Raw genomic sequence first — 24,338 nt, forward strand, 5'->3', positions numbered from 1 at the left:
GAAAATTATTATTCTGGTTCAGGTGGTCTGTCATGGTAGATCGGCCATGGTAAGAAAGGAACAAGAAAAGATGAATGCTTGGTTATTTGAGGCTGTTTGGTTGGAAATTTTTTTTCATTATGACTGAAACACGAAAGGTACACCAAGTGTTTTTATATAAGTGGTAGAAAATTTTATTTTTTAAGTTATTAACTTTTTAAAACACATATCACACCATTTGTATAGTGACACGTGATGTACCATTCCGTATACCGGTCACACTGAAAAATTTCTTGTTTGGTTACTAAGAGCAGTTCCACCGTGGGCTATTGCCCGATGGACTGGCTCTCAAACAGGGCCAGAGAGCCTAAGTGGGGAGGTCTAGCGTGTGTTGGTGATAGAGCCCGAGTGGGCCCGAGGGAGAGGCTTGACATGAGTTGCCAGCCCGAGAGCTCAAATGCTACGTGACGCAAGGCTGAAGTCTGGGTGACGTCAGCCCTTATCTCCTCTACATTCCTAGCCTCCATATATTCCCAGCCTCCATATATTCCCGCAAACCTAGCTTTCCTTCTCACTCTCATTCCGCACAACTTTGTCCTCATCGCATACATCTCGAGTGCTGGAAATAATCTCAATCCGATCGGCACCAAGATTTCTATCCCTTCGATTAAACTCGTTCACTCGGATTTCAAGAACCCAATTTCCGCATCATCGGCATAAGTAGGGATGGCGAGCCAGTGTGAGAAGGTGGATAAGTTTCAGACGGAGGAGGAAGTGGCGGTGCATCTGGCGAAGTACACCGCCAACCTGTCGGCCAAGTTTGTGAAGGAGATGGAGAAGTACATGTTCTGAAATTAACCGGGCGATTCAGCTTCACAGCACCCCTCTACACCACACCGTTTCGCGAAGCCATGGACTATAGAAGTGCAGCAAAAATTAAGAAGGGCATTCAGGTGTGTTGCTCTATTGTGTGTTAGAAGTGCAGCAGAAAAAAATAGTAGAAGTTTCGAGAGATAGTAAGAGATTTCTAAAAAGAAAAGATCATTAATAATATAATATTAATTCATACAAAGTAAATAATATAATATTAATTATAAATTAAAAAAATAATAATATTTTATTACATATTGTTAGGGCTATCAATATAGCGATGGAGATACAAAAAATAATTACTATTAATTAATGACAATTAATATTCATTGTATGAATTAAATAGTGAATAGTTCGGGGAGGTCTTTGCAAACAGTAGAGTTACTCTAAGAGTGGGAGAGAATTACAAATGACAGATGTTGTATTCCTGTTGGACCACATAGCTTGGTGAGTAAAATGAGTACTACCCAGACAGTACGCATAATATTTCTTTCTCTTCTGGTCAGAAACCAGAACGCAAAACGCTAGTTTGGTTTCAAGTGGTGACGTGTAATCGAAGGACAGAGAGCTCCATGCAAATATATAAATGTCGCTTTGATTTTTGAAGTGTTGAACAAGCAAAAGGCAGCAGAGATTGCAGTCTGCAGCAGATGGCAGTAAGGCAGTGGCGCATGCTGTCTACCTCCAACGCCAACACTAGTCTGTCTACGGTTTACTATACCACATAAAACGAGTTGATTATTACGGAGTATTTAAATTTAATGATGTATATTTTCCTTTAAATATTTTAGTTTATATTAAGAAAATGCAAAGAATTTGAGCTCGAGAAGCCTAATTACCTGAATAATATGCATTGCCAATCATGTGCGATGAAATTTACATAATAATGCATCATTAATAAGGTTTTGAAAAACGCTAAACGTTAATTAGGCGATGAGTTGGAGCCTAGCTGCCTTGAAGCCTAGTGCTTAGGCAGTTAGGTAGGGCTTAGGAGGATGTCTAGGCGGACTAGCTGAATTTGAGTAAATTTATTATATTTCGTGTAAAAAATGTATGTTTATATTTAAAATATATATAGTTTCATCATAAACTACAAAATAAAATGATATACATATTATGAAGGATTGGAACATAATGAAAACATAGGAAGCACATAATGCGTGTTCATTTAAGTATGCAACAAATTTATTACAATTTATTGAAAAAAATAAAATATAAAATAAAAGTTATCTATTTTCTGTCTAAATAAGTCGCGATCTAGACAGGTGCCTAAGTGAGTATGGACGGGTTAGGCAGGTGCCTAGGGGTCTAAACAGACGCCTCGGTAAGTCTAGGCACTCTTTCTTAATTTCAAGCATCTAGGCATTAATCGAGACGATGATCAACCTTCTAACATCAAGACGGAGATTTTTTAAACAGTGATTATTAATTTACACTTTGTCACGGGACTGTAAATCCTTCTATTTTCAACAGAGAGGGTGAGAAAGTGAATGAGTCATTGGAGTGATCGGTCAGTAAAACGATTTTCTGTGATTTTTCTGTCTCTCTTTTCTCTTTGAGCAAGGAGGAGTAGTGTGGAGTATGTACGATAGTTTTTATGGTACCGTCCTGCTTTGTCTCAGGTCCCAGTCAACCAACGTCCTTCTCTTCTTCTCCAGCTGTCCCTCTCTCTCTCCCTCTCTCTCCATGCCTTAAATGTATTAGTACTATTCCCTCAACAACCTTTGGCATTTTTTGTCCGTTTGGGAATTTGGGGACTGTTCATTTCCTTAATTCTAATAAAATAAAATTAAATAGCCACCAAGTGCAGGTGCCTCTTTTTATTTTTATTTTTCGGATCGAGACTTGCTCTTGTCTTACGACATTTAGACCAATTTCAACTCTTGAAATAGGCTAAATAATTAAAATAGTCTCTGAGATTTAAATAATTCATTACTTTGGTCTTTAACATTTCAAATCGATAAAAGTGGTATTTAGATTGTTCATTATCCATCATTTTGGTCATTCCGTTAAAAACTTCGTTAAGTGTTCCGGAGCTCTTGGTCAGAAGTTTGGCAATTTTCAAAGCTTCGTAACTCAATCGTTTCTTAACCAAATTCGACCCATAATATATCAAAATGAAGATAAGAAAGTGTAGAATAAGATTATACCTATTTGGAAGCCTAATGGCTGCCGGAGATGGCCGGAAAATAGTCTCAAATTTGACTGGTCCGAGGGAAAACTAGAAAACTTGCCGGAAACCGGTTAAACTTTAAACGTTCATAACTTTTTCAATACTCAACGAAATCAAGTGATTTAAAAACAAAGACGAAGAGAATGGTACCTTTGTAGATGGCTAAATTGTCGTTGTTTGGCCGGAAAACTGCTCAAAAGTGGCTAACTCGAGACTAAGATAGCCACTTTCAAGCCTTTTTTCAGCTAAACTACTGAGATTTAGCAGTCAAAAAAGGTACCAATCTCTTCTTCTCATCGAGAAGTATGCTTTTTATTTCTGAATCACTTGATTTCGTTGAGTATTGAAGAAGTTATGAACGTTTAAAGTTTATCCAGCTTCTGGCGAGTTTTCCAGTTTTCCTTCGAACCAGTCAACTTTGAGGCTATTTTCTGGCTATCTCTGGCAGCCATTGGGCTTCCAAATAGGTGTAATATTATTCTACACTTTCCTATATTCATTTTGATATATTATAGGTCGAATTTGGTTAAGAAATGATTGAGTTACGAAGCTTTGAAAATTGTCCAAACTTTCGGCCAAGAGTTCCGGGACACTTAACAGAGTTTTTAACAGAATGACCAAAATGATGGATGGTGGGCAATGTTAGGGACCACTTTTATCGATTTGAAATGCTAGGGACCAAAGTGATGAGTTATGCAAATCTCATGAACCATTTTGACTATTTAGCCATTGAAATAAATCTTAAATTTTTCCTTCTATTCTCTCCTCATTGCTCCCAAACCCTTGTTCTAAAATTGGGTTAAGTGTTAAAACCTAAACAAAACTCAAATTCCCCAAAGATTTAGCCCAAAATTAGTGGTAGAGCCCATATGTGAGAGTGGAAAGCCTGATGTGAAGCCCAAACATCCAAAAACCACTCTTGGACGCGCCAAACAAGCTAGCCCAACACCAGCCGAACCCCACCCACGTGGGCGTGTCCTCTTCTTGTTGGCTGCAACAATGAGCTGAACGACTCTTTTTTCTGATCCAACGGCTACAATTCAAATGTACCAACGGTCCAGATTTATATTTGTTTTATATTTAGAAATTTCATTGAATTTAATATGATCAAATTCAACGGCATAAAAAAGATCTAATAGCCCAAATTTAAATATAACAACTAAAATAATTAAAAAAAATTATTTAACTCAAAATTCACCCAAATTTAGTGATTTTTCAATATTTAAGTTAAAATGTTCATAAAATTAAATTAGGATAGTGTACATAATTTTTTTTAATTACTTAAAAAAAATAACCTAAATTTATTCTTTAATAACTTCGGGCTAAAAAATTTAGGGTAGAAGGATTGGAGTAGAAAATGTCACATCTCGGCCCGGGGCGAATCATTTCCCGGCCCCGCTCCACTACCGTAGCACGATATTGTCCGCTTTGGGCTTACCATTCCCTCACGGTTTTGTTTTTGGGAACTCACGAGCAACTTCCCAGTGGGGTCACCCATCCTGGGAGTGCTCTGACCTCCTTCTCGCTTAACTTCGGAGTTCCTACGAAACCCGAAGCTAGTGAGCTCCCAAAAGGCCTCGTGCTAGGTAGGGATGTAAATAAACATTTAAGGATCACTCCTCTGGGCGATGTGGGATGTTACAGAAAAGTTGTTTTTCGGTTATAACCTAAATTTTTTTAGACTAAAATTATACGTTTTACTCCAAAGATTGAATATGATCTTATAATGTAACGCCAATTTCAATTTACCTCGTGAAGAAGAATTGAACCTTTTTTATTTAAGGTTTAGGGTTTTGAAGGAATTAAAAACAATTACTTATAGGTCGAGATAATTTGTTGGCAATCGGATTCCCTTCGGATTCATATATACTGAGCTTGCTGAGCAGGCGATACGGACCGTTGAAATTTGATCAAACGGTTATAATTATTATAACTTTAAAAGGTCCCTTATTTGTAGCCGTTAGATAAATTTCAACGATTTGGATTGCCTGCTCAACATACTCAATTTTATTAAATTTGAAGGAGATTCGGTTCCAATTTGTTGTGCTCTTTATCATGTTGTTTATCACTTGATTGGTCACGTGGTCAGAAACTTGTATGCATAATTTTATAAAATTGTCGAATCTAAAAAATCTTTCTCATTATTCGCGTCATGGTTCATGCCTATATTGGTATCGGCAGTCACTTTTAAACAAGGAAGAAAATATCGGTAATATCGGTAGTCCGAAAACACGGAAATATCGATGGAAATATCGGAATAATATCGATATCGATAAAAATTACATGGAAACCACGGAAATTGTAAGAAAAACTTGGAAATTTTTAATGAAACTTTGCAGGATGTTTATTTAGTCAATTATCTATTAGTTTATCACAAAAAATTGGAAGGAAATGCATTGCATGATGGATTTAACTGATTTAAGTTGATTATATAGCGAGTTGGCAAAATTTTCACTCTTTAAGGTTCAAATTTTTCATTATTTCCCTGAAATTATATATTTTCACTTTTTCCCTGAAATTGAGTCCTTTATCCTAATCTAATATGGACCCCCAGATTAATTTATATTTTCACTCTTTCTCTGAAATTATATAAATTGTGCAATTGAGTCATTTATCCTAATCTAATCTGGACCTTTCATCTTGATTCTCACTCTCTGTCACGCTGCCATGTGGCAGACCACTAACCCTCACCCTATCTCTCTCTCTCTTTTCCCGAGTCCCTCTCGGACCCCTCACTCTCTCTCAGTTCTCAACTCTATCTCTCTCTAGAACTCTCATTCTCTCACCCCATTTTCTCCGGCACCGACTCTGGCTTCGGCTGGAGTCGGTCGCCCTTTCCCCCTTCCTCCTCCTGTTTTTCTCTTGTTTTTCCCTTCTCGGTATGTTCCTCTGTCTTTTCTTCTTTCTCTTATTCTTCTGTTCTTCTTTTTGCTTTCTCCTCTGTTTTTTCTTTTCCCCCTGCGTCCTTTCCCGATCCGGCCATGTCCTCCTACCCACCCCCAGCGACGATCATCCTCCTTCATCTTTCAGATCCGGCATGCAGCTGCTTTCAAACGCATTTTGCTGCGGTATTTCGAGAGGGTGCGTTGAGATCCGATGTTCTCACCGGCTCGGGTGCTCCGCACCACCACCCTTTCAATGTCTCTCATCGTCGTCGGTTTCAGGATTCGGAGTTCTGGGTATGTTTCTTAATGGGTGGAGATCCCGAGTCGCCGCCGATCCGTAGTTCCCCTTCAAGGTTCTGATGGAAGAGGTCTTTTATAGTTAGCCGAAGCTGTAGAAGCTCCGGCATTCTTCTCCGATTAGCATAGTGCCAAAATATCAATATTATAAAAAATATCGCGATATTATCGATAATATCGCGATATTTTGACGAAAATCATTTGGATAGTTAAAAAATATATTAAACTGTTATTTATAAAAGACTGATTCGATGAAAGAAGACAAAGTGCCATGCTAAGGTCAAGAAATTCAACTACTAGAGGTTGAGTTGAGACCTAAGGAGTCATTTTTCAGTGTCCGATGTCAAGTACATAAAGTGTAATACTACAATTTGTTAGAAAATTAAAAATAAAAATATTAACCAAATATGCACGTTAATCGACATTTAATTAATATTTTAATCATCTACAACCACATCATTAGGTTTGCAAATTTTGTTTAAAAATTATAGTTTACATAGTATTACCCATTATATTATTACACTTAACTTAATATACTTGACCATGTTCTCGATAGACATTGCCGCCGGGCAATAAAACCACCTTCTTTATGGCAAGGATGAATTTCTTTGAACTGGTGCATATAAATGGCATTGGCACATAGTTTTACATCCCTCACCATATCTCATAAATACCGCATTTAATTTTCTGCTTGCTCTTGCATTACAAAACAAGCCACTTCATTACACTTCAAACCCTACCCGACTTCCCCCCTCCTCTTCATTCTTCCACTATCAAAAACCAAAATTTGAATAAATTAACTCAACCTGCATATGAGTTACAGGACTTTTCTTTTTATTTTTTATTTATTTTTATATATCAGCTACCCAACCATGGTGGATGGAGAACCCTACTGACCCAAGGGCTTAGGAGCACACTTTGTGTGATTTCACCCAAGGTGAATAGACTAAGACCACCGTAACCTCACTTGGTTAGGCTTCATGTAGGCAACCAATCACTCTAATGCTTTGCTAAGTTACAAGCTCACGCTACTAGGCTCGGCATATGAGTTACAGGACTAGGTTAGCGCCCTTTGTATTCTGATTTTTTTAGATGACAAATTTGATATTAAATTATTGTTGACTCATTGTCTGAATTAATTGAAACTTTCATTGATTAAGATATAGCGTGCCCATCCTCACAATTCGAGTTTGAATTTCCTATTGTATCCGGATGACCGGATCATATGGTTGTCAAGCACTAGGTACAAAAACAATCCACCCAACTTCACCCGCTGTATGTTGACCTCACCACCCGAGGCTAGAAAGCAGATGGTGATTTACCGAAGTGGCGCTAAGTAATAACATGTTCGATTTCCAATGATTCCTCTCGTCCTAACATTTAACAATTTAACCCGTTTGTCCAAAAAAAAAAAAAAAACTTAAGACTAAAGAAGCGGCCCATTGGTCAGAGAGGAAAAAGAAAAGCAGGCCCATGTTTATCTAGCCCAACCCTTATCTCTTGCTTGTTGCTACCAAAACCAACGGCCACCCACAGAGACAACCGCCTTACTCCGCCCCAGCAACAAAGATTGAAAGCGCCGATCTTCCCGTGCCAAACTCAGGGAGTCAGGTAAACAAAATTTTTTTCAAATTTTGTATGGTTTACGAGAAAATTTTAAGGTTTTCCCCTTTAACTCTAAATACCCAATTTTTTTAGGTAAAAAAGGAAGAAAATTGCCTAGTAATCGTCGGGATCTTGCCCAATAGCAATCGTCAGGGACCTGTTAGATAAGCTTTTCTTAATTTCCTAATCTTAATGTTATTAAAACTGTCAATGATTCATAAATTGGGTGCTTCAGTTCTTTGTTTGATGATTATAAAGTTTATAGTTAATTACGCATCATTGGTTGCAATAATCAGTAATTTGCCCAGAAACTATTTGTGAAAATGTTTCAAAGGCAATGCTTGTATTTATTTTTTTTATCGTGTAAAGGTTAAATTGTTGCGGAAATTTGCATGTAATGATTAGGATTGCAAGAAAACCGGTGAGTTACCATGTTAGGAAGTGCGCGTGTTCGGCTGAACCGGTGGCAGCAGGCGGCTGTGGCGGTCGGTTCGGCTGTGGGCGCATTGCTGGACCCAAGAAGAGCTGATCTCATAGCAGCTCTTGGAGAGACAACTGGGAAACCTGCATTTGAAAGAGTTCTTGAAAGAATGACGAGGAGCCCTGAAGGCAGGGTAGGCCTCTTCTGTCCTCACCCTTCTTGTTTAGTGATTACAATTCTTAATCAAATAACATGTTATGCGTTTAAGTAGTTGTTCGCCAAAAAAACTTTCTCGTAATTATGCACGGAGTTTCTGCTTAGCTATCTGAGTTATGTTTTGTTAATGAAGGTGTTGGGAGTTTCGGGTTATTTGAGTCCATAGCATGTTCTTTGAAAGTCTGCTTGAGGGAAGTCATATGAACTGAACATTTTTTCTGTTAACAGCGGCAAGGGAATCGTGAAAATTGCTACCTGGGTTATATCCATTCTGGTCAATTGAAGTCATATATCAGTCTTTCGTGTAAAATTGGCTAAATATTGTTCTTGTTGTTGCCGAGTATTGAGTGCTGCTGCTCTTAGTTTAGATAGGTGATAGCTAATGCAAACTGAAGTCATATATTCTTCTTCCACTGCAGTAAATAATTGGTGTTCTTTTATAGTGTTACTTATAATGTGCTTCTAATTGAACTTATTCTTCTCATGTAAACTGTTTTGCGTTGTTTTTGCCACCCGTATAACGAACTAAGAATGGCTATTGCTCGAGATATCTAAATTTTATGGAATCAGTACTTGAAAGCCATTTGGTTGCTGGTATGCAATGAAATCCTATTTTGTCAACGGTTTTGCTTTGTTATTCTAAGACCAATGCATTTCTTTCTTTACCAGGCCATACTGTTGGAGAAACCCCGTGTAATATCTGTAAACGTGGGTCATGCATGGGATCTACCAGCAAACACATTTGGTGCTGCCTATGCAAAGTTCATGGGATCTAGGAACTTCTCCCCAGATGATCGACCACCAGTGCGGTTCATGGAGACAGATGAGCTTGCATATGTGGCCATGAGGGCTCGCGAGGTGCATGACTTCTGGCACACCCTTTTTGGCCTTCCAACGAACTTGATGGGGGAGTCGGCCCTCAAGGTAATAGAGTTTGAGCAAATGTACCTTCCCATGTGCCTGATGTCCGTCATAGGGGGCTCAGTGAGATTCAACGAGAAGCAAAGGAAATTGTTCTTTCAACACTACTTCCCTTGGGCCATCCAAGCTGGAATGCAGTGCACGGATCTCATGTGCGTGTATTACGAGCGGCACTTTCACGAGGATTTGGAGGACGTTCGGAGAAAGTGGGGTATAATTCCTGCCCCTGCTCCTCCTAAACAAGCCTGACCATCAGCAGCCTCAGCTTGTTTGGCGGAGAGACTGTAAATTTCTCGAGCACAATGTACCCATTAACTTGTGTTTTTCTTGTCAACCCAAATAAGTTTTTGTTTGCACACGTTAATAGTTACAGGTCGATTTCAATTTACCTTCACAAATTGAATCTTCGTGTGCACAATATGATAACGTATCAACACCTCCGTTTTCCTCTTAAGTTAGGCGTTCTCTTCGGAAAAATGCAACCGAGATACGTAAATACAAACTCCGTAGGCGTGTCCCCGGCCAGTGACGGCGTTTCCAATCATAATCCGACATAGAAAACAACAGAAATGACCATGTAAAGATGGAGAAGAGAAATTAATCACTGAGAAAATAACGAGAAACACGAAATATGCACTAGGAAATGTTTGGTTTGTCCATGAAAACGAAATCTGTATCAGATGGTTTATCCATCTAACATAGATCATTCTTGGCTGAATGATCCCAACAACCACAAGACCTATATTACATCACAGAATCCATAGAGACTTCCATTGTTTATATAACGGATCAACGAAACGAAGGGCATGTCTGTCTCAGTTACCACCCGGTCCACCAAAGAGGTAACCCAAAGAAGATCCACCGCCCGGGGCAGCATGGACCTTGGTCGAGGGTCGATCCTGCACGCAGGGAGAATCAATATGAACATCAAAATAACACAAATTGTGCATAAAATAGAACGAAAACACTATATCAAACAATGAAGAAGGATAAGCCAATTCCAGCAGCTATATAAACCGTTTCAGTGAACAAATTATAAACACCAAGATATTTGGATAATAATTAAAAAGATAATGAAATATCGGAAGATTCATTGGGGTGTAACCATGTAAGTAAACTAGGTTTTGTCTAACCCCCAAACAATGAGGAGAATCTTACCGTTATGAAGTTTCCGGTGTTCTGGCCATCTGCACGCATGTAGTTGTTTGTAGAGGTGCTATGGATACCAGCAGGAATCGCCTTGGTGATATCAACTGGTTCAGGAGCAGGAGCAGGAGCAACAGGCTTGGAAGCAGGCTCATCTGGAACTGGCGCAGCTTGAGCATTGTTGGCAGCCGGTTTTGGAGCCTCTCCACTCCCAAAAAGATAGTTCAAAGAACTCTGTCCCCCACCGCTGCTAACTCCACGACCCATGTTCTGTAACTTCTTCACAGATAACCCTACACCCTTACATTACAGACAGATGTTTAGAGTGGAATTCTGGAATAAAGAACAAAATTGCAAGAAACTATACCGATGATTCCTAATTGACGCCTCAACCAGTAAATAATATACCTACAGGAACAATTATCACAATAACTTTGACACTACTTGCCTCAGTGTCACGAAATACTTTGAAATCAAAACACCATAACATGATCTAAACCATTGATCCATTTTATAAATCGAACCACTCACAAGAAACCCGAACGAGAAGGAAAAAACAAAAATCTTAAGAGTCTGCACCATGAACTTCAAGGTTGGAATCTGCCTTCGTCACAAAAAGGCTCAACTTTTCGATGTTTGATAGACCAAACAAATTCAATTTCTACTTATTTTGGAATGATTTCTTCACAATTTTTAAAACCCAATTGATCGGTTCAGCTAAATTACACAAACAGAAGTTCAATTTAGCAAAATGCAGGCTCACACGCAGACACTTTTTCGGTATAAAAAATCGAAAACAGACAGATCCACGATCAACAGTTCATCCTAGAAACCTCAAAAATCAGAAGCAAAAGAAACGTCTCAGTCAAACACTACCACAAATCAAAACATACATCTATAGATCTACCAAATGAAATGCACCCCAAAAATCCACCGATTAAATATCAAAATTATCCACTAGGAAAAGCATCAAATCAAGCACAGTAAAATTGGGTTCTAAAAAAGCGAGAAATTGAAAGCGAAACGCAGCGATTGAATCGTGTAAGTCAAAATCCGAGAAGGGAGGCAGAGATCTAGGGTTAGAGAGAGGGGCGCGTAGGGTACCTGGTTGTTGGGATCAGATCTGGAAGGGAGAGCTGTGGAAGCAGAGAGTGTTGAGCTACTGGAGACACACAGAAAAACTGCACGCCACTTCTAGGTGTTATATAAACATATCAGTGCAGATACGCTGTCACTGTTTTCCAAATTTTATTTTATTATTTTTTGAATTATCCAGATTTTATTTATTAAATATTTCAAATTTCACAAATTTAAACCCTACCCCAAAAAAATAAATAGGTCAATATTTGGTGGAAATTTGCAATATTAATCTTACTGAAATTGAATCGACCATCTTGGTTCTCTAATTCTTTACTTTTTCAAAATTTTTATTTTCTTTTTATAAAACAAATGCTGCATATGCGAAAAATGATAATTAAACAATGAGATTTATTGTTAGATGAAAATTTAAATATGAATCGTTGATCATATATTTAAATGAAATTATATTTTTTACCGCTTCGTTTGATTGTGACATAGAACTCTAGGTCAGCACCAACCGAAGAAGGGTCAAAGGGCTCCATTTACCACTATAGTTCTGTAAGAAATTATATTTTAATGAACAGTACTATCTCATATTTTATACTATTTCCAACCGAGAGGGCCAAAGAGTCATAGGCCAAACATAACTATTTGACAAAAAACTATCTCCAACCGAGAGGGCCAAAGGGTCATTGGCCAAACATAATTTATTATTTTAATTAAATTAAACTACCATTGTCACTCCCCGACCCGTGAATAAAGACTATCCACGAGCTAGGGTGTGAGTCATATCTTAGCTATAGAAATAAATCCTACAACCAAGATATGGTGGAAAATAAAATGAAATAATTAAAATTTATTGAATACGCAGCGGAATAACAATAATGCACAAATTAATTCACAACAAAACTACTAACAAAATAATAATTAAATTGTAACAAATATTAGTATACAAAATTAATTCATAACAAAAATACCAACTAAAATAATAATTGAAATGAGTAACTCTTGAAAATACATAATATGTATGCAATGAGATGTATGAATGTATACGTACTCACTCCCTTCTAATCCCGTCAACACATACCCAAGCCTGCACGTCCCATACCATGCTTATACCACTTGGCTCCGAGTACGTTATAATATGAGTTAACTCCCGTTCATCCCTTAACCCAATTTTTATAATTAAACTCTCAGTTTCCACTTTATTAAACAGGCTTCCCCCGACGCCCAAATGTATACTCAAACCCTGCACCCTACACCTGACATATACACGGTTCATTATTTTATATTCAAGGCAAACTTTAGCCCTTGAATATCCTCACAACTTAAACACTTTACACAAGTGAGCACTTGACACAACACAACTCTTTTTCTTGCTTTGCAATGCATATGTATATGTCATGTTCACATAGATATCAATACTCACACTTTATCTAACAAGCCTGCAACTTCAACATAAATCAAATTGATTAGTAACAAGAGTAATATAATCATAATATTAACAAAATAATAATCTATAATCCATCATATAAAATGTTGCTCGTTGACCACTCCATATATATTTATTCATCGTCTCGTCCATCTTGGTCGAGCAACCTGATTTTATTGGAAAAGAATAGACATCCATGTTAGAGAAAATAATCGTTAGAGTGAAATATATGTCTCAAATGCCACAAGGCATGAAATTATGTCTCTAGCTTTTCCCTTTCCAAACATCATCTTTTATTTTTATTTTAGACCACCACTTCTGCTTCATTAATATAGCTGAAACTATCAGCTGTTCGAACTGGGATATAAGTCAGCCATATATTCGATTGTCTTGGTTTTTGGATATGTTATAGAGGAGATGATAAGGAACAACTTTAGTAAAGGAAGTGTTTCGATTCGAGTTACGAAAAATGGGGTTTTGGTGCTCATAACATGGCTATCCAGTTTTCTGCGGGATTAGAGACATGAGTTGGTATTTCAAACATAATGGACGATCACACCGTTGGATGTTTCTGAAATTTTTATATATCATGGTAGAGAGACAGATGAACAACTCTCATGAAGGAAATATTATAGTAAAATACATGGATGATGGTGTTTTGATCTGTTAAATAGGCTGGACGAATTGCTAGTCTTGGATATCTTTCTTTTGATGGATGAAAATGATAGTAGTTTGATGGAGAGATTTGTTGGGTAAGGCTCATGTATTTTTCTGGGATTTGTCTCACACTCTTTGTACATCATCTTCAAGAGAGATAAATAGAGATTGCCGATAGTTTGGTGGAAGTGGTTCTCATGGAAAAGATCTCAAAATGTAAATGCATAAACACGCAAGATTTAAGTGGTTCGCCAAATTGACTACATCAATTGGGGTTTGCTTTCATTGTATTTCACTATATATGAGGGACTTACAAATACAATGAAAGATGGCTTAAAGCCTTAACAATATGTAAAAGAAAGGTAATTGGATAATATGAAAGGGAGGATGGCTTTTTATTGAAGTTGTTCTTTTTTTTTCTTCTTCTTCTTCTTCTTCCTCTCTCTTTTCTTCTTCCTCTTTCCTCTATGTCCTTCCGTTGTTTCTTTTCTCGTTCCTTTATGTAGATTGCATGCCATCTTCTTCTGCAAAGAATCTCCACAAGTGTGCTAGTGGAAAGAAAGCAAGTGTTGTGCTAATCATTAAACATGAAATGTGTTCCAATAGAAACACACCAAATGTTAACCTAATCATCACCATGAAATGTGTTCCAATCACAAGGCAACAAATGTTATTCTCATCATTAACAATGAAATGTGATCCAATAGACAAACAATAAATGCTAAGCAAAACCTTAACTCTAATATGTGTTCAAATGGCAAAGAGACATGTGTGAAGTTAATCAATATTATGTAAGGTGGATACAAGCATCCAAGGCCACGTTCATCTCTAAGGAATATGAATCCCACCTCTTCAAACTTTGGAGGGATGAATTATCACCAAACATTTAGCTCTTAGATTCCTAATGAATACAAACTTGCCAACTCACCCTTAAGTAGACTTCCACCTTCACATTTAGAGTGGTGAGTAATCACCAAATCATTAACTCCTAATGCTATAAACTCTCCACCTCAACCTATTTAGAGTAGTGACTAACCCTTCCCCTTTATTCTCTAATGGTTGCCAAAACGCCACTTAGCATTTGTGAGAAAAATCTAGCCAAACTCATCATAATCCCCTTCTCCAATTCAAACTAAAAATATCCCTAAATACATATGAACATGAAATAGCTAGTTTTTGAAATAATTTGTAGGAAAAAAGGATTTTACATTGAAACTATTTTACATACCGAGAATAGGTTCTTGCATAAAAATAAATCAAATAAAATCATTACGTAAAAATAATTACCCAACATACACCCATATATATATAACCATTTTTTTAAATACGGGGTATTACAACCATATTAAAATAAGGTTTTCGGACATATTTTGATTGCCACTTATCGCAAAATGAATAAACTTCCGGATTTCTTATCTTTATATAATCTCAATAATTTTTTGGATAGGATTTTGAGTGACACGCGTCGCTAACGTGAGTAACTCTCCAGATTTCTTATCTTTATGCAATCTCAGTAATTTTTCGGATTGGATTTCGAGTGACGCGTGTCGCGAGTAACTCTCCATATTTCTTATCTTTATGTAATCTTAATAATTTTTTGGATATGATTTCGAGTACCACGTGTCGAGATGTAATTGGTTGTGCAAATTTTAGATAGAATTCTTATCTACGTGGCACTTCTTATCTTCAGCTTTCAATGTTGTAGGAATGGTGTAGGTATTTATAGGAAAAAAATAGATTTTTTTTTAATTTGTCCAAAAAAAATAATTTCAAGTTCCAACGGTAACTTGATGGCATCATGACATTAGCTAGCCCTTGCTAGCTGACGCTAGGTAGCTGTTGGCATTCAAATGGGATGAGCTGGAAGGCTGGTAAAATGTCAAGCTTGACATTCTGGAGCTGGAAAGCTGGCAAAATGTCAAGCTTGACATTTTGGTGCTGGAGGGCTGGCTGGAAATGGTCAGCCCGCTCACCTGATTTGGGGGTTTACGCTCGGTGGGGCCCACAAGCCATTTGGCCTAGCCTTCGGTTGGAAACGGTTTTCGTGTCATTCCAATCTATTTTTAGCCCTATATTCTTTTGATCAGGTTGGTTGGAGATGGCCTAATAAGAGATATTTCTACTTTCAAGGATTTTTGCCTTTTATTTAATTTTTTATTTCTTTTAATTGCTTTTTTATCTAATATGGAAAAACTTATACATATTTCGTTTGCATTTTTTATTAGTTTAATTTATAGCCAGTGGTTATGGATAAAACGTTATGCCAGTTTGGCATCTGATGTAACCTACTAACCTCCTTGCTTTGTACTTTCCGTTTGTCGACCATGCAGCAAAGAGATTTTTTAATGTGTTTAGAACAAGTTTGATACATTAATCAATTGTATTATGACACTGGTGTATTGAGTTGTATTCTCGTCATATTGAAAAATTTATCCGTGCATCTAAGTGTAAAACCATAATTACCAAATTACCATTCAAGTGGTAAAGTATCAAAAATACACATGATGCTCCCTTGCCATTTTTAATATATCATATATTTTCGATGTTACGAATATTTTCTCACGGACAACAGTTGTTGCAGTTTTATTTTTTATACGTTCCCTTCCACTAAGTATACCGAAGCCTATGTGATTTGGTAGCTTAGCTCATGTCTACACTGGAGGAAGTTGTGATATCTCTACTAATATCCTATGCAAAGCCTGTGGCCTTGAGAAAAAGGGTGCATGATCGGAGCCCTTAAGCCGGAAAACCTGTTCCGGCGGGTTGGATTCGATCATGGCTTCTTGTAATGGAACGGTTATGGCATGATCTTCTTGAGTCACTACGAAAAACCGCCTGACAGCGCCGTAGTTCTCGTCGGAAAGAAAAAGCTTCTCTGTTACTGGTGCAAAGGGGATTGGCCTCATTGAGACCGATGCCAGTGCAACATCCTGGTTTGGATTAAGGAGGACGAAAATTAGCTTCGATATCAAACGGAAAAAACTAACTGATTAGCGCTTGAGCTCTGTTGTAGGTTATACAACGTACCTTTGCAGGACTTTGATTGAACAATAAGTCTTCGGACAGTTTTTTGTCAAGAGTAATAGCACTAGGAGGCTGATCCTTCCCATTGGCATACAAGAATCTCTGAGCCTGTCGCATGAGATCGTTCGATCCGGTCTGCATTAATATTAACAGGATTAATTAGTTTGGTTTAAGAAGATTAGCAAAAAATTATCTGTAGAAATATGATACTAATTATGTTATTATTGTGTGGATTGGAGGGCAAACCTGTTGAGCAAAGAGATTAAGAGTGGTCTGCCCACTGGTTAACATTGCTGCACATATGAATATGGCTTTTGCAATTTTAGATGGAAACAACTCCATTGCATATGAGATACATGTGCCACCAAAATCATGTCCAACCAAAATCACCTGCATTTTAGAGGAAGGAAAATAAATTATGAATACACACAAAGAGTCCGATTACAATACAAACACATTGAATATGAACACCTAAAATACAATACTTATGGACGGCAAATTGAGTGGTGCACACCACTTCAATGGTCTACTGCATCATTTGATTAGTTGACATGATCATCTAATGCGTTATTTACTTGTATTCGTACTTAATACGTGTTTGTACCCTAAACCCGAGAGAGAGAGAGAGAGGGGAGCAAACCTTCTTCCCAACCCCAAGATTCTCAAGGATGTCAGTGAGTGGCTTGACATATTGTGCAAGACTTGTGATGTTGTTTGTATCAAATGAGTGAACTCCAGAACCGGTCAGGTCAACTGCATCAACTTTGAACCCACTTTCTTCCAAAAGTGTCATGGTTTTGTACCAGCACCAAGCACCAAAGCCACCTCCATGAACGAGGATAAAATGATTGGTTTCCAGTTCATCAGTCTTCACGTCCTGCAAACACAAAAATTGACTTTAAAATCATGTACCAGGCCACATATAAGTTTTTTCGCTTTCATTAGATCATATTAGAATATTGCTCAAATAAAAAAGAACTTATTTTCGGTCGCTATTGACAATTATCTTCATTATATTTTAAACATTGATTAACCTTGACCTATCTCGAATCTTCGACGCAAAGCTTTGAATTAATCAAACCTATATGTTTATGAGCTGAAATATTGCCTTCCTTCAAAACCTTGATGCAGCCGGCCAAAAATGAAAAATCATTCCATAGAATAAGGTGATGTAATGTCCTTTAATTGTAGTTGACCAATGATAAAATATGTTTTCAATTTTGCCCTCTTGTGAAAAGGCAATAAAAGGGCTAACTGTTGTCTCTCGAGATTATCAGCTCGTTTGAAAGTACTTTTAAATTAATTGAAAGTGTTTTAGATGAAAATGTTTATGGAATCAATTTTTAATAAAATCGCAATTGAATTCTAAAAAAGCATTTGAAGTGCTTTGAAAAGCAAAAATATTTTCTCTAAACACTTTCAATCATTTTAAAAGAGTTTCCAAACGAAATTTAACTCTTCTCGATCTTTAAAAAATTAAATTAAGGGTTATTGTTTTGTACGGCACACCAACACCAAACTCAAATTGAAAGGTGCGGTGGTACACAACCGAACACAATGTTTGACTTTTGTTTTCGAAATCCATTCGGCCTATTCATGCCGAACTTAAACGAAAATCGTCCGTTTTCAACCGGAAAAAGTGATTAATATTGGGCAGTTTTTTTACCGAACAAAAATGAGAACGTTTGGATTACTATAAACAGAGATTAAAAAAAAAAAAAGATGAACATGTCAAACCTGCTTATCAACAAGCTCGAGAGGCTGAAATCCGAGAGTATCCGACCGCAAACGCTGCCTAGAGCTCGAGCTCTTCGCAAACCCCTGATTCTTAGGAGCCGGAGAGGGATACACAACGGAAGTGGACCGGTTAAACAGTTGCGAAGAACCGCCGTTCTTCTGGACGTTCTGGAACAGCAGAACAGCCTCTATAGCTTGTTGCTGAAGCAACAAGTCATCAGCATCAGAAAGCCGCTCTTTCTTCTTGGTCGAACCGTTTGACGATCTTCTAGTACTACCAGCGGAAGCCAAGGACGGCGAAGAGTACGTTGGCCGCTTCGAGGGGTTTCGGGTCAAGTTTCCGGGCTTGTGCGCCGGCAAGAAGCATGCCATTGAGTTCCCCATGGGTGCAGCAGTCTTCAGATGTGAGAGAGACTTGGAAAGTGGTTGTGTGATTTATGTGCTTTGTTGACGATGTAGGAGGAGAATGTAAAGAGGGGAACACAAAGTTTGACCGAATTGTAAAGTATTAAAATACTAATCAAAGAGGTGTGACAAAATATTTGCATTATTTGAAGGTTCATGGAAGGGGAAGAGGCTCCTCTTCGGATCCACCCTACATTTTAGCCGTATCGTACAATTAATTTTTATCAAGTGTTTAATTTTAAATAAAAAAATCAATTAATTTCTGATCATACGATAAACGATAAATGATTAAGATGTAATGATCCCTACAATCCTCACAATTTGAATCTGATGGGATCCAAATCCCATGGAAGGTAATTGATATATTTTGAATTTTTAAACAAAGAGGACATTCTTCTGGCAATTATGTCCTTTTCATATATTTTTAATTGATTTTTTTTTTTTGGAAAACAATATTTTTCAAATATTTTTAATTGTTTTCACACAAGCTTACTGTGGAAAATGAGAAAAATTAAGGAAAATTTCTGCGGTACTGAAGGGAAGGCTAAACTTGTATCTGGAAAGAGAAATTTGAGTATTCGTTTATGAATTTTGGTTCAATTTGAGCTTTGGAACTTATGCGCGCATTGATTTTTGAAATTTTTACGCTGTAGAGTGTAGAGCAATAGTCGTTTTCGGCAAATTTGTTAACACTTACATCCCTTATTTTTCCTTAAAACCTTGTATTTCGAATGAAATTTTTAACAAAAATATTCAAAATGATCATAACTCCACATTATGACTTGTTCAGAACCAATACTCGCAGATTTTTCAAAAATGCTAATTTTACCACATATGTGTACTATCATTTGTACTGTCTCTCTAATATAAATGAAATCCACGTATGTTGGTGAGCCCTTCCAGTTTTAAAAAAATTGTACAATTAATAATACAAATATATGATAAGTATAACATTACTCTAGATTTTTAGATCAAATTGAGCTAAAATTCGAGACCAATGCCCCGATTTAAAAAAACTAAAGAATTTAATTATTCATTTTTCCAAGCCATTTATTTTGACCAAATGTGTCTGTTAGATTAGGAAGAATTCATCAAATCAAGGGATCTATGTCAATAAAATTTGATCCGATGACTAAAGCTATTATAACGTTTAAAGTGGACCACTGTTTGTAACCGTTGAATCAAATTTCAATGATACAGATTCTTTGATTTGGTGGATTAGAAGGAAAGGATCCGAAGAGGATCCTTCCAGGAGGGAACGCCTTAATATTTGCTCTGGCTTCTCAGAGTAACTAGAAGTCGTAACATCATGACTGAATTGGGTGAGTTGAACGATGACTTTTTAATTTTCTTTTGACTTTATATGTTTAGCTTACGAAAGTTCTCTGATTCAAACTACTGTAGATGGACTCCGATATGACTGTAGGGACCGGCCACATTGCCCCAGCTGACCGGCCTAACTCCGTTTGCAAGTCAAACTTTCACATTGGATGCTCAAAAGTTAAAACTAAAGTCACGCGATTGACTCATTGTTGAGAGCAAGAATCTCACATCGAAAAAATTCTCGAAATCATTGACCTATTGTTGCATTGTAACTGCAACACAAGAAAGTAAAGGGGATCCGACGCGGATTTAGTTCAGCTTTGGATGCTTAGCATCGACAGCATGTTCTCCGAACGCTACGACAGCAATTCTCGTCATTTTCGCAATTGCAAAGCCGTTGCAGGGGGCTGCTTGGCTGGACAGGATTAAGCTCTACAAGAAGGCTCTAGTTCATAAGTAGGCCGGTCAGCATCAGACGTCCAAGCCACCGATTCTGCAATCGCTCCTTACTCTGTTGCACGTCAGGATCAGGCATGAAGAAAAGCGAATGGCGATAGAGCTTTCAAACAAATCATCTGAGATTCTGAGCCATGCCTGCATGTAATATTGTACTAAGTAAGAACTTCATAAAAACAAGGAAAAAATTTGCTGCAGATTGTGCAGCCAAAAATGGGATCTCCGAATAATCCAATAAGCATACCTCTTCGCGCTACATTCAGTTCTGCATGGCATAGAATTGAGGAGCAAGCTCGGTTAACCACAAAAAGTCGATTCTAGTTGTGTTGCGGATGAATTTTCTACTAGTTTCGACCAGTTCATTGTAAATTAGGCACTCTGGTCTATTCCTTATTATAGAAGACGGGTGGATAGAAACCACCTCACCATTTGCTAAAGCCCTGTCATTTGATTAATCAACTATGAGAGGTCGTACATGAATCCAAGAGAGAATTAAAAATACACGTATAAGGGTACAAGCTTTGGAGCGTAAAAGAAACCAGCCAAAAGAATTTCAAAACATGTCAAGGTAAGTTCAAGACCTGTATGTTCCATCAGGCTGCTTTAAAGCTGCATTGAGGAAGAAAGAAGCGGCAAGACATCTGCAAAACTGAAGCACATCATCCCCACAAGAGGTGATACGAAGACCCATTTGTTCAACATGTCCTTGAATTTGTCTGCAAACAAACATCTATTAAATTTAAAGAAGCTAATTACTTCAATCTACACCGTAATAGACACACCGAACTTCCAAAACAGGGGCACAAAATCCAGTCTGATTGTGTGAGACCAGCAGAAAAGTGTCTATAGCTTAAGAGGTGATACGAAGACCCATTTGTTCAACAGTACTGCTGTTGCTTGAACTCCCACCTCTGCCCATTCAAGGAAAACGAAAAAAATGATTAAACTTGTATGCACAGCATGGAAGTTCTTTGTTAGATCATTAAGCAAATTGTTCTGGTTGACACAAAATAACAAATCATCGTGTTAATAGTTAGTCCCACAAAGAAAGCTATTGGACAATTGCAACATACTAAGTTACTAACCTTTTGGCAGCAACAACATCCGCCTCATCAAAGAGTATTATGCTGGGTGCTGCAAGGTTAGCTCTCCGAAAGGTATAGCGCAGCAAAGCTTCACCCTCTCCAACGTACATTGAAAACAATTCTGCACCACTGATTCAAACTTTATGAATTTCAGGCATGCAACTCTTCTAGTTTCTCAAATAAACAAATTATAATTGTAAAAACTTCAATGGACTTCCAGGTGAGAGCAGCTTCTTGCTAAATAAGTAGCACGAATATGTCAAACTACGGAATAAGTTCAAACCTCAAAGAAAAAAATGAAGCTTGGGCAGCATGTGCAGCGGCTTTAGCAAGTGTGGTTTTCGAGCATCCCGGAGGACCATAAAGAAGAATTCCACACATGGGTGAGATTCCCAGCCTTGAAAACACAGAAGAATATTTAATGGGTCACTCAACAGCTTGCTGGAGCTTTTTCTGTCAACAAGAAAGGTGAAGTATAATTAGTACCATGAGACTTCAGCCTGAGATGAAAACAAACAAAGCAAAAACTTACCTTTAAATCGTTCAACCCTCCTATATCTTCTTTATTTCCATCTGGATGTCTTTTAATTGCAGACATAGCAGCCTCACGACATAATGCTTCCAGGTCCGCCCCAACAAATCCATTGCAAGATGCAGCTATGCCATGTAGATCAACGTTGGTATCCAATGGAACTTTTCTTCTGTAGAGCTGAACATTCATTAACACTGTTATACTTGGAATTTAGTGAACACTAGGTGGTAATTTGATTAGGTGATTGACATTACTGAAAAAGTAAGCCCATAATATCGCTTGCAAAATTTTGAAAGCATCGCTCTAACCTTGAGAATTTGAAGGCGTTCTTCTTCAGTAGGCGTAGTAACTTCAATTTCAACATCAAAACGCCCAGACCCTCTGAGTGCTGGATCAATTGCTTCAGCTCTTTGTATGTAGAAACGAGATATTAATACATTTTGAAAATAAAACGAAATAATATACAAGAAACCTACATCTGTGCAAATAGAACATTAATCACAATGCAACAATTGGCTTACTGGCAACACGATAAACATAATGCATAGAAAATTTACAATGACAGAGCACAGTTTAAAACCATGGTCAAATAACAGATCATAGACCTTATGAAAGCATCAGATTGCGTAGAAATACTACTACATTACCAACTATTCAACTGGTTATTAGCCAGGTATAATCACATCATACATTCTAGAACAGAAACAATACCTGTTAGTGGATGCAACAACCACAACCTGTGGTACGGATGCTGAGGACATCTTGGTGGAGTCCAGCAGCGTAAAGAGTTGAGATACGAACATCTTGCTCTCTTCTGCAATTCAAACATAACTTAACCATGTCAACCGAGGCATGCCCAAATATTCCTAAGAGCTCACTCTAGCATCATTTGGCTGTTACCTAGAATCATGGCGAGGACAGAGTGCATCTATTTCATCTATAAAGATAACAGATGGCTTGCTTGACAATGCAAGCGATGAAGCCTCTGCAAAAGCCTCCCGTAAAAATTTCTCACCTTCTCCGGCATGTGCTTTGTGTACAGAATGTGGACTATAGATAAATAAATGAAATTAAAACCATGACAACATAATATCATAATCATAAACTATCACGAGTCAAGAGCAACATTGCAACTGAAATCATTTCATTTGTACCAAAAAGATTGATTAATGCAAAGATTACGGAATAATAGGGTACCTAATGACAATCAAATGCGCACCACATTCCCTGACCACAGCTCTTACCAAGCTTGTCTAGAAAGAAGAAAAATAAGAACACCATTTCATAAAAACCCAATAAGCAAACAAGTTTAAGAAAAAGACCCGATTAGCAACGAATGTTAATTACAACTTAAACAATATGATCAAGAAAATTAACTAGTAAAACCCTTGGAAAATTGATGATTCAATCAATATTTAGTTATTGGGTAAACCTTAGTTATTTACCTTTCCGGTGCCGGGAGGGCCGTACAGAAGCAAACCCCGAGGCCACTGAAGAAAAATCCAGAAACCCAAAATTAATTAGCATAAGAGAAATGGAAGCGTAAGAGATATGGAGTGTGTATGTGGGTTTTGAGGTGTTTACTTTGAGACCGAGCTTTTGGGCTTGACGAGAGTAGAGGAGAGGGTAGACGATGAGTTCTCTGAGAGCTCATGAGATCTTCGGCGTTTCCGGCTATGGCGTCTTCGGCTCTCCATTGCTCCTTCTTGTTGTTGCCGTTGTTCATGCTGCTGCTATGGCTTTCCATCTCTACGCAAGGAGCAGAGGGGGAAACCTGAGAGAGAACTTCTGCCACTGACTTTATTTTGGGCACGGGCCGGGCGGGCCCAAATTGGAAAGACCAGACCGGACCGGACCGAACCCGTTTGGAAATACAACCGGACCGGGGAAGGGCGGGAAGGGTCATACAAAATTGAAATAGAACCTCATCTAATTCGGCCCGTTTGAGGTTCCTACGGGCCCACGGTTCCATTTCTTATTCCTCCCCTATCAAATTACTCAGGACACCCAATTCACAAAAATCAATCATAATTTCAACATACCCGGTCGGATTTCCTCGGGAAAAACCTTTCAAAGCAACAAACTTTAATCCAG

The 24,338-nt window shown here is 37.8% G+C and overlaps 3 protein-coding genes and 1 pseudogene across 5 annotated transcripts; 1 reads left to right on the plus strand and 3 right to left on the minus strand.

Moving 5' to 3' along the window:
- The first annotated feature begins 7,672 nt into the window (after positions 1–7,672).
- On the plus strand, positions 7,673–9,723 carry LOC126594982 (ubiquinone biosynthesis protein COQ4 homolog, mitochondrial). Its single transcript, XM_050261278.1, has 3 exons — positions 7,673–7,815; positions 8,215–8,423; positions 9,116–9,723. The coding sequence occupies exons 2-3, from the start codon at positions 8,241–8,243 to the stop codon at positions 9,614–9,616; spliced, it is 684 nt and encodes a 227-aa protein (XP_050117235.1). The 5' UTR covers positions 7,673–7,815; positions 8,215–8,240; the 3' UTR covers positions 9,617–9,723.
- A 257-nt stretch (positions 9,724–9,980) lies between these two features.
- LOC126594983 (protein SPIRAL1-like 1) lies at positions 9,981–11,771 on the minus strand. Of its 3 annotated transcripts, XM_050261281.1 has the most exons (4): positions 11,618–11,691; positions 10,881–10,921; positions 10,526–10,806; positions 9,981–10,266 (listed from the first exon to the last, which is right to left on the minus strand). In XM_050261281.1, exons 3-4 carry the CDS (start codon positions 10,778–10,780, stop codon positions 10,183–10,185), a joined length of 339 nt encoding a protein of 112 aa, XP_050117238.1. In that variant the 5' UTR covers positions 10,781–10,806; positions 10,881–10,921; positions 11,618–11,691; the 3' UTR covers positions 9,981–10,182. The 3 variants fall into 3 exon arrangements, with proteins under 3 accessions (XP_050117238.1, XP_050117237.1, XP_050117236.1); XM_050261280.1 differs by lacking the exon at positions 10,881–10,921 and having other exon boundaries at positions 11,618–11,771; XM_050261279.1 differs by lacking the exon at positions 10,881–10,921 and having other exon boundaries at positions 10,526–10,813; positions 11,618–11,746.
- Positions 11,772–16,124: 4,353 nt separating this feature from the next.
- On the minus strand, positions 16,125–18,928 carry LOC126594984 (putative methylesterase 11, chloroplastic). Its single transcript, XM_050261283.1, has 5 exons — positions 18,444–18,928; positions 17,347–17,583; positions 16,953–17,096; positions 16,710–16,841; positions 16,125–16,612 (listed from the first exon to the last, which is right to left on the minus strand). Exons 1-5 carry the CDS (start codon positions 18,825–18,827, stop codon positions 16,334–16,336), a joined length of 1,176 nt encoding a protein of 391 aa, XP_050117240.1. The 5' UTR covers positions 18,828–18,928; the 3' UTR covers positions 16,125–16,333.
- Positions 18,929–20,313: 1,385 nt separating this feature from the next.
- Positions 20,314–24,230, minus strand: LOC126594986 (cell division control protein 48 homolog B-like; annotated as a pseudogene).
- Positions 24,231–24,338: the final 108 nt, after the last annotated feature.

This window comes from Malus sylvestris, chromosome 13, assembly GCF_916048215.2.
Source record: "Malus sylvestris chromosome 13, drMalSylv7.2, whole genome shotgun sequence".
NCBI lineage: Eukaryota > Viridiplantae > Streptophyta > Magnoliopsida > Rosales > Rosaceae > Malus > Malus sylvestris.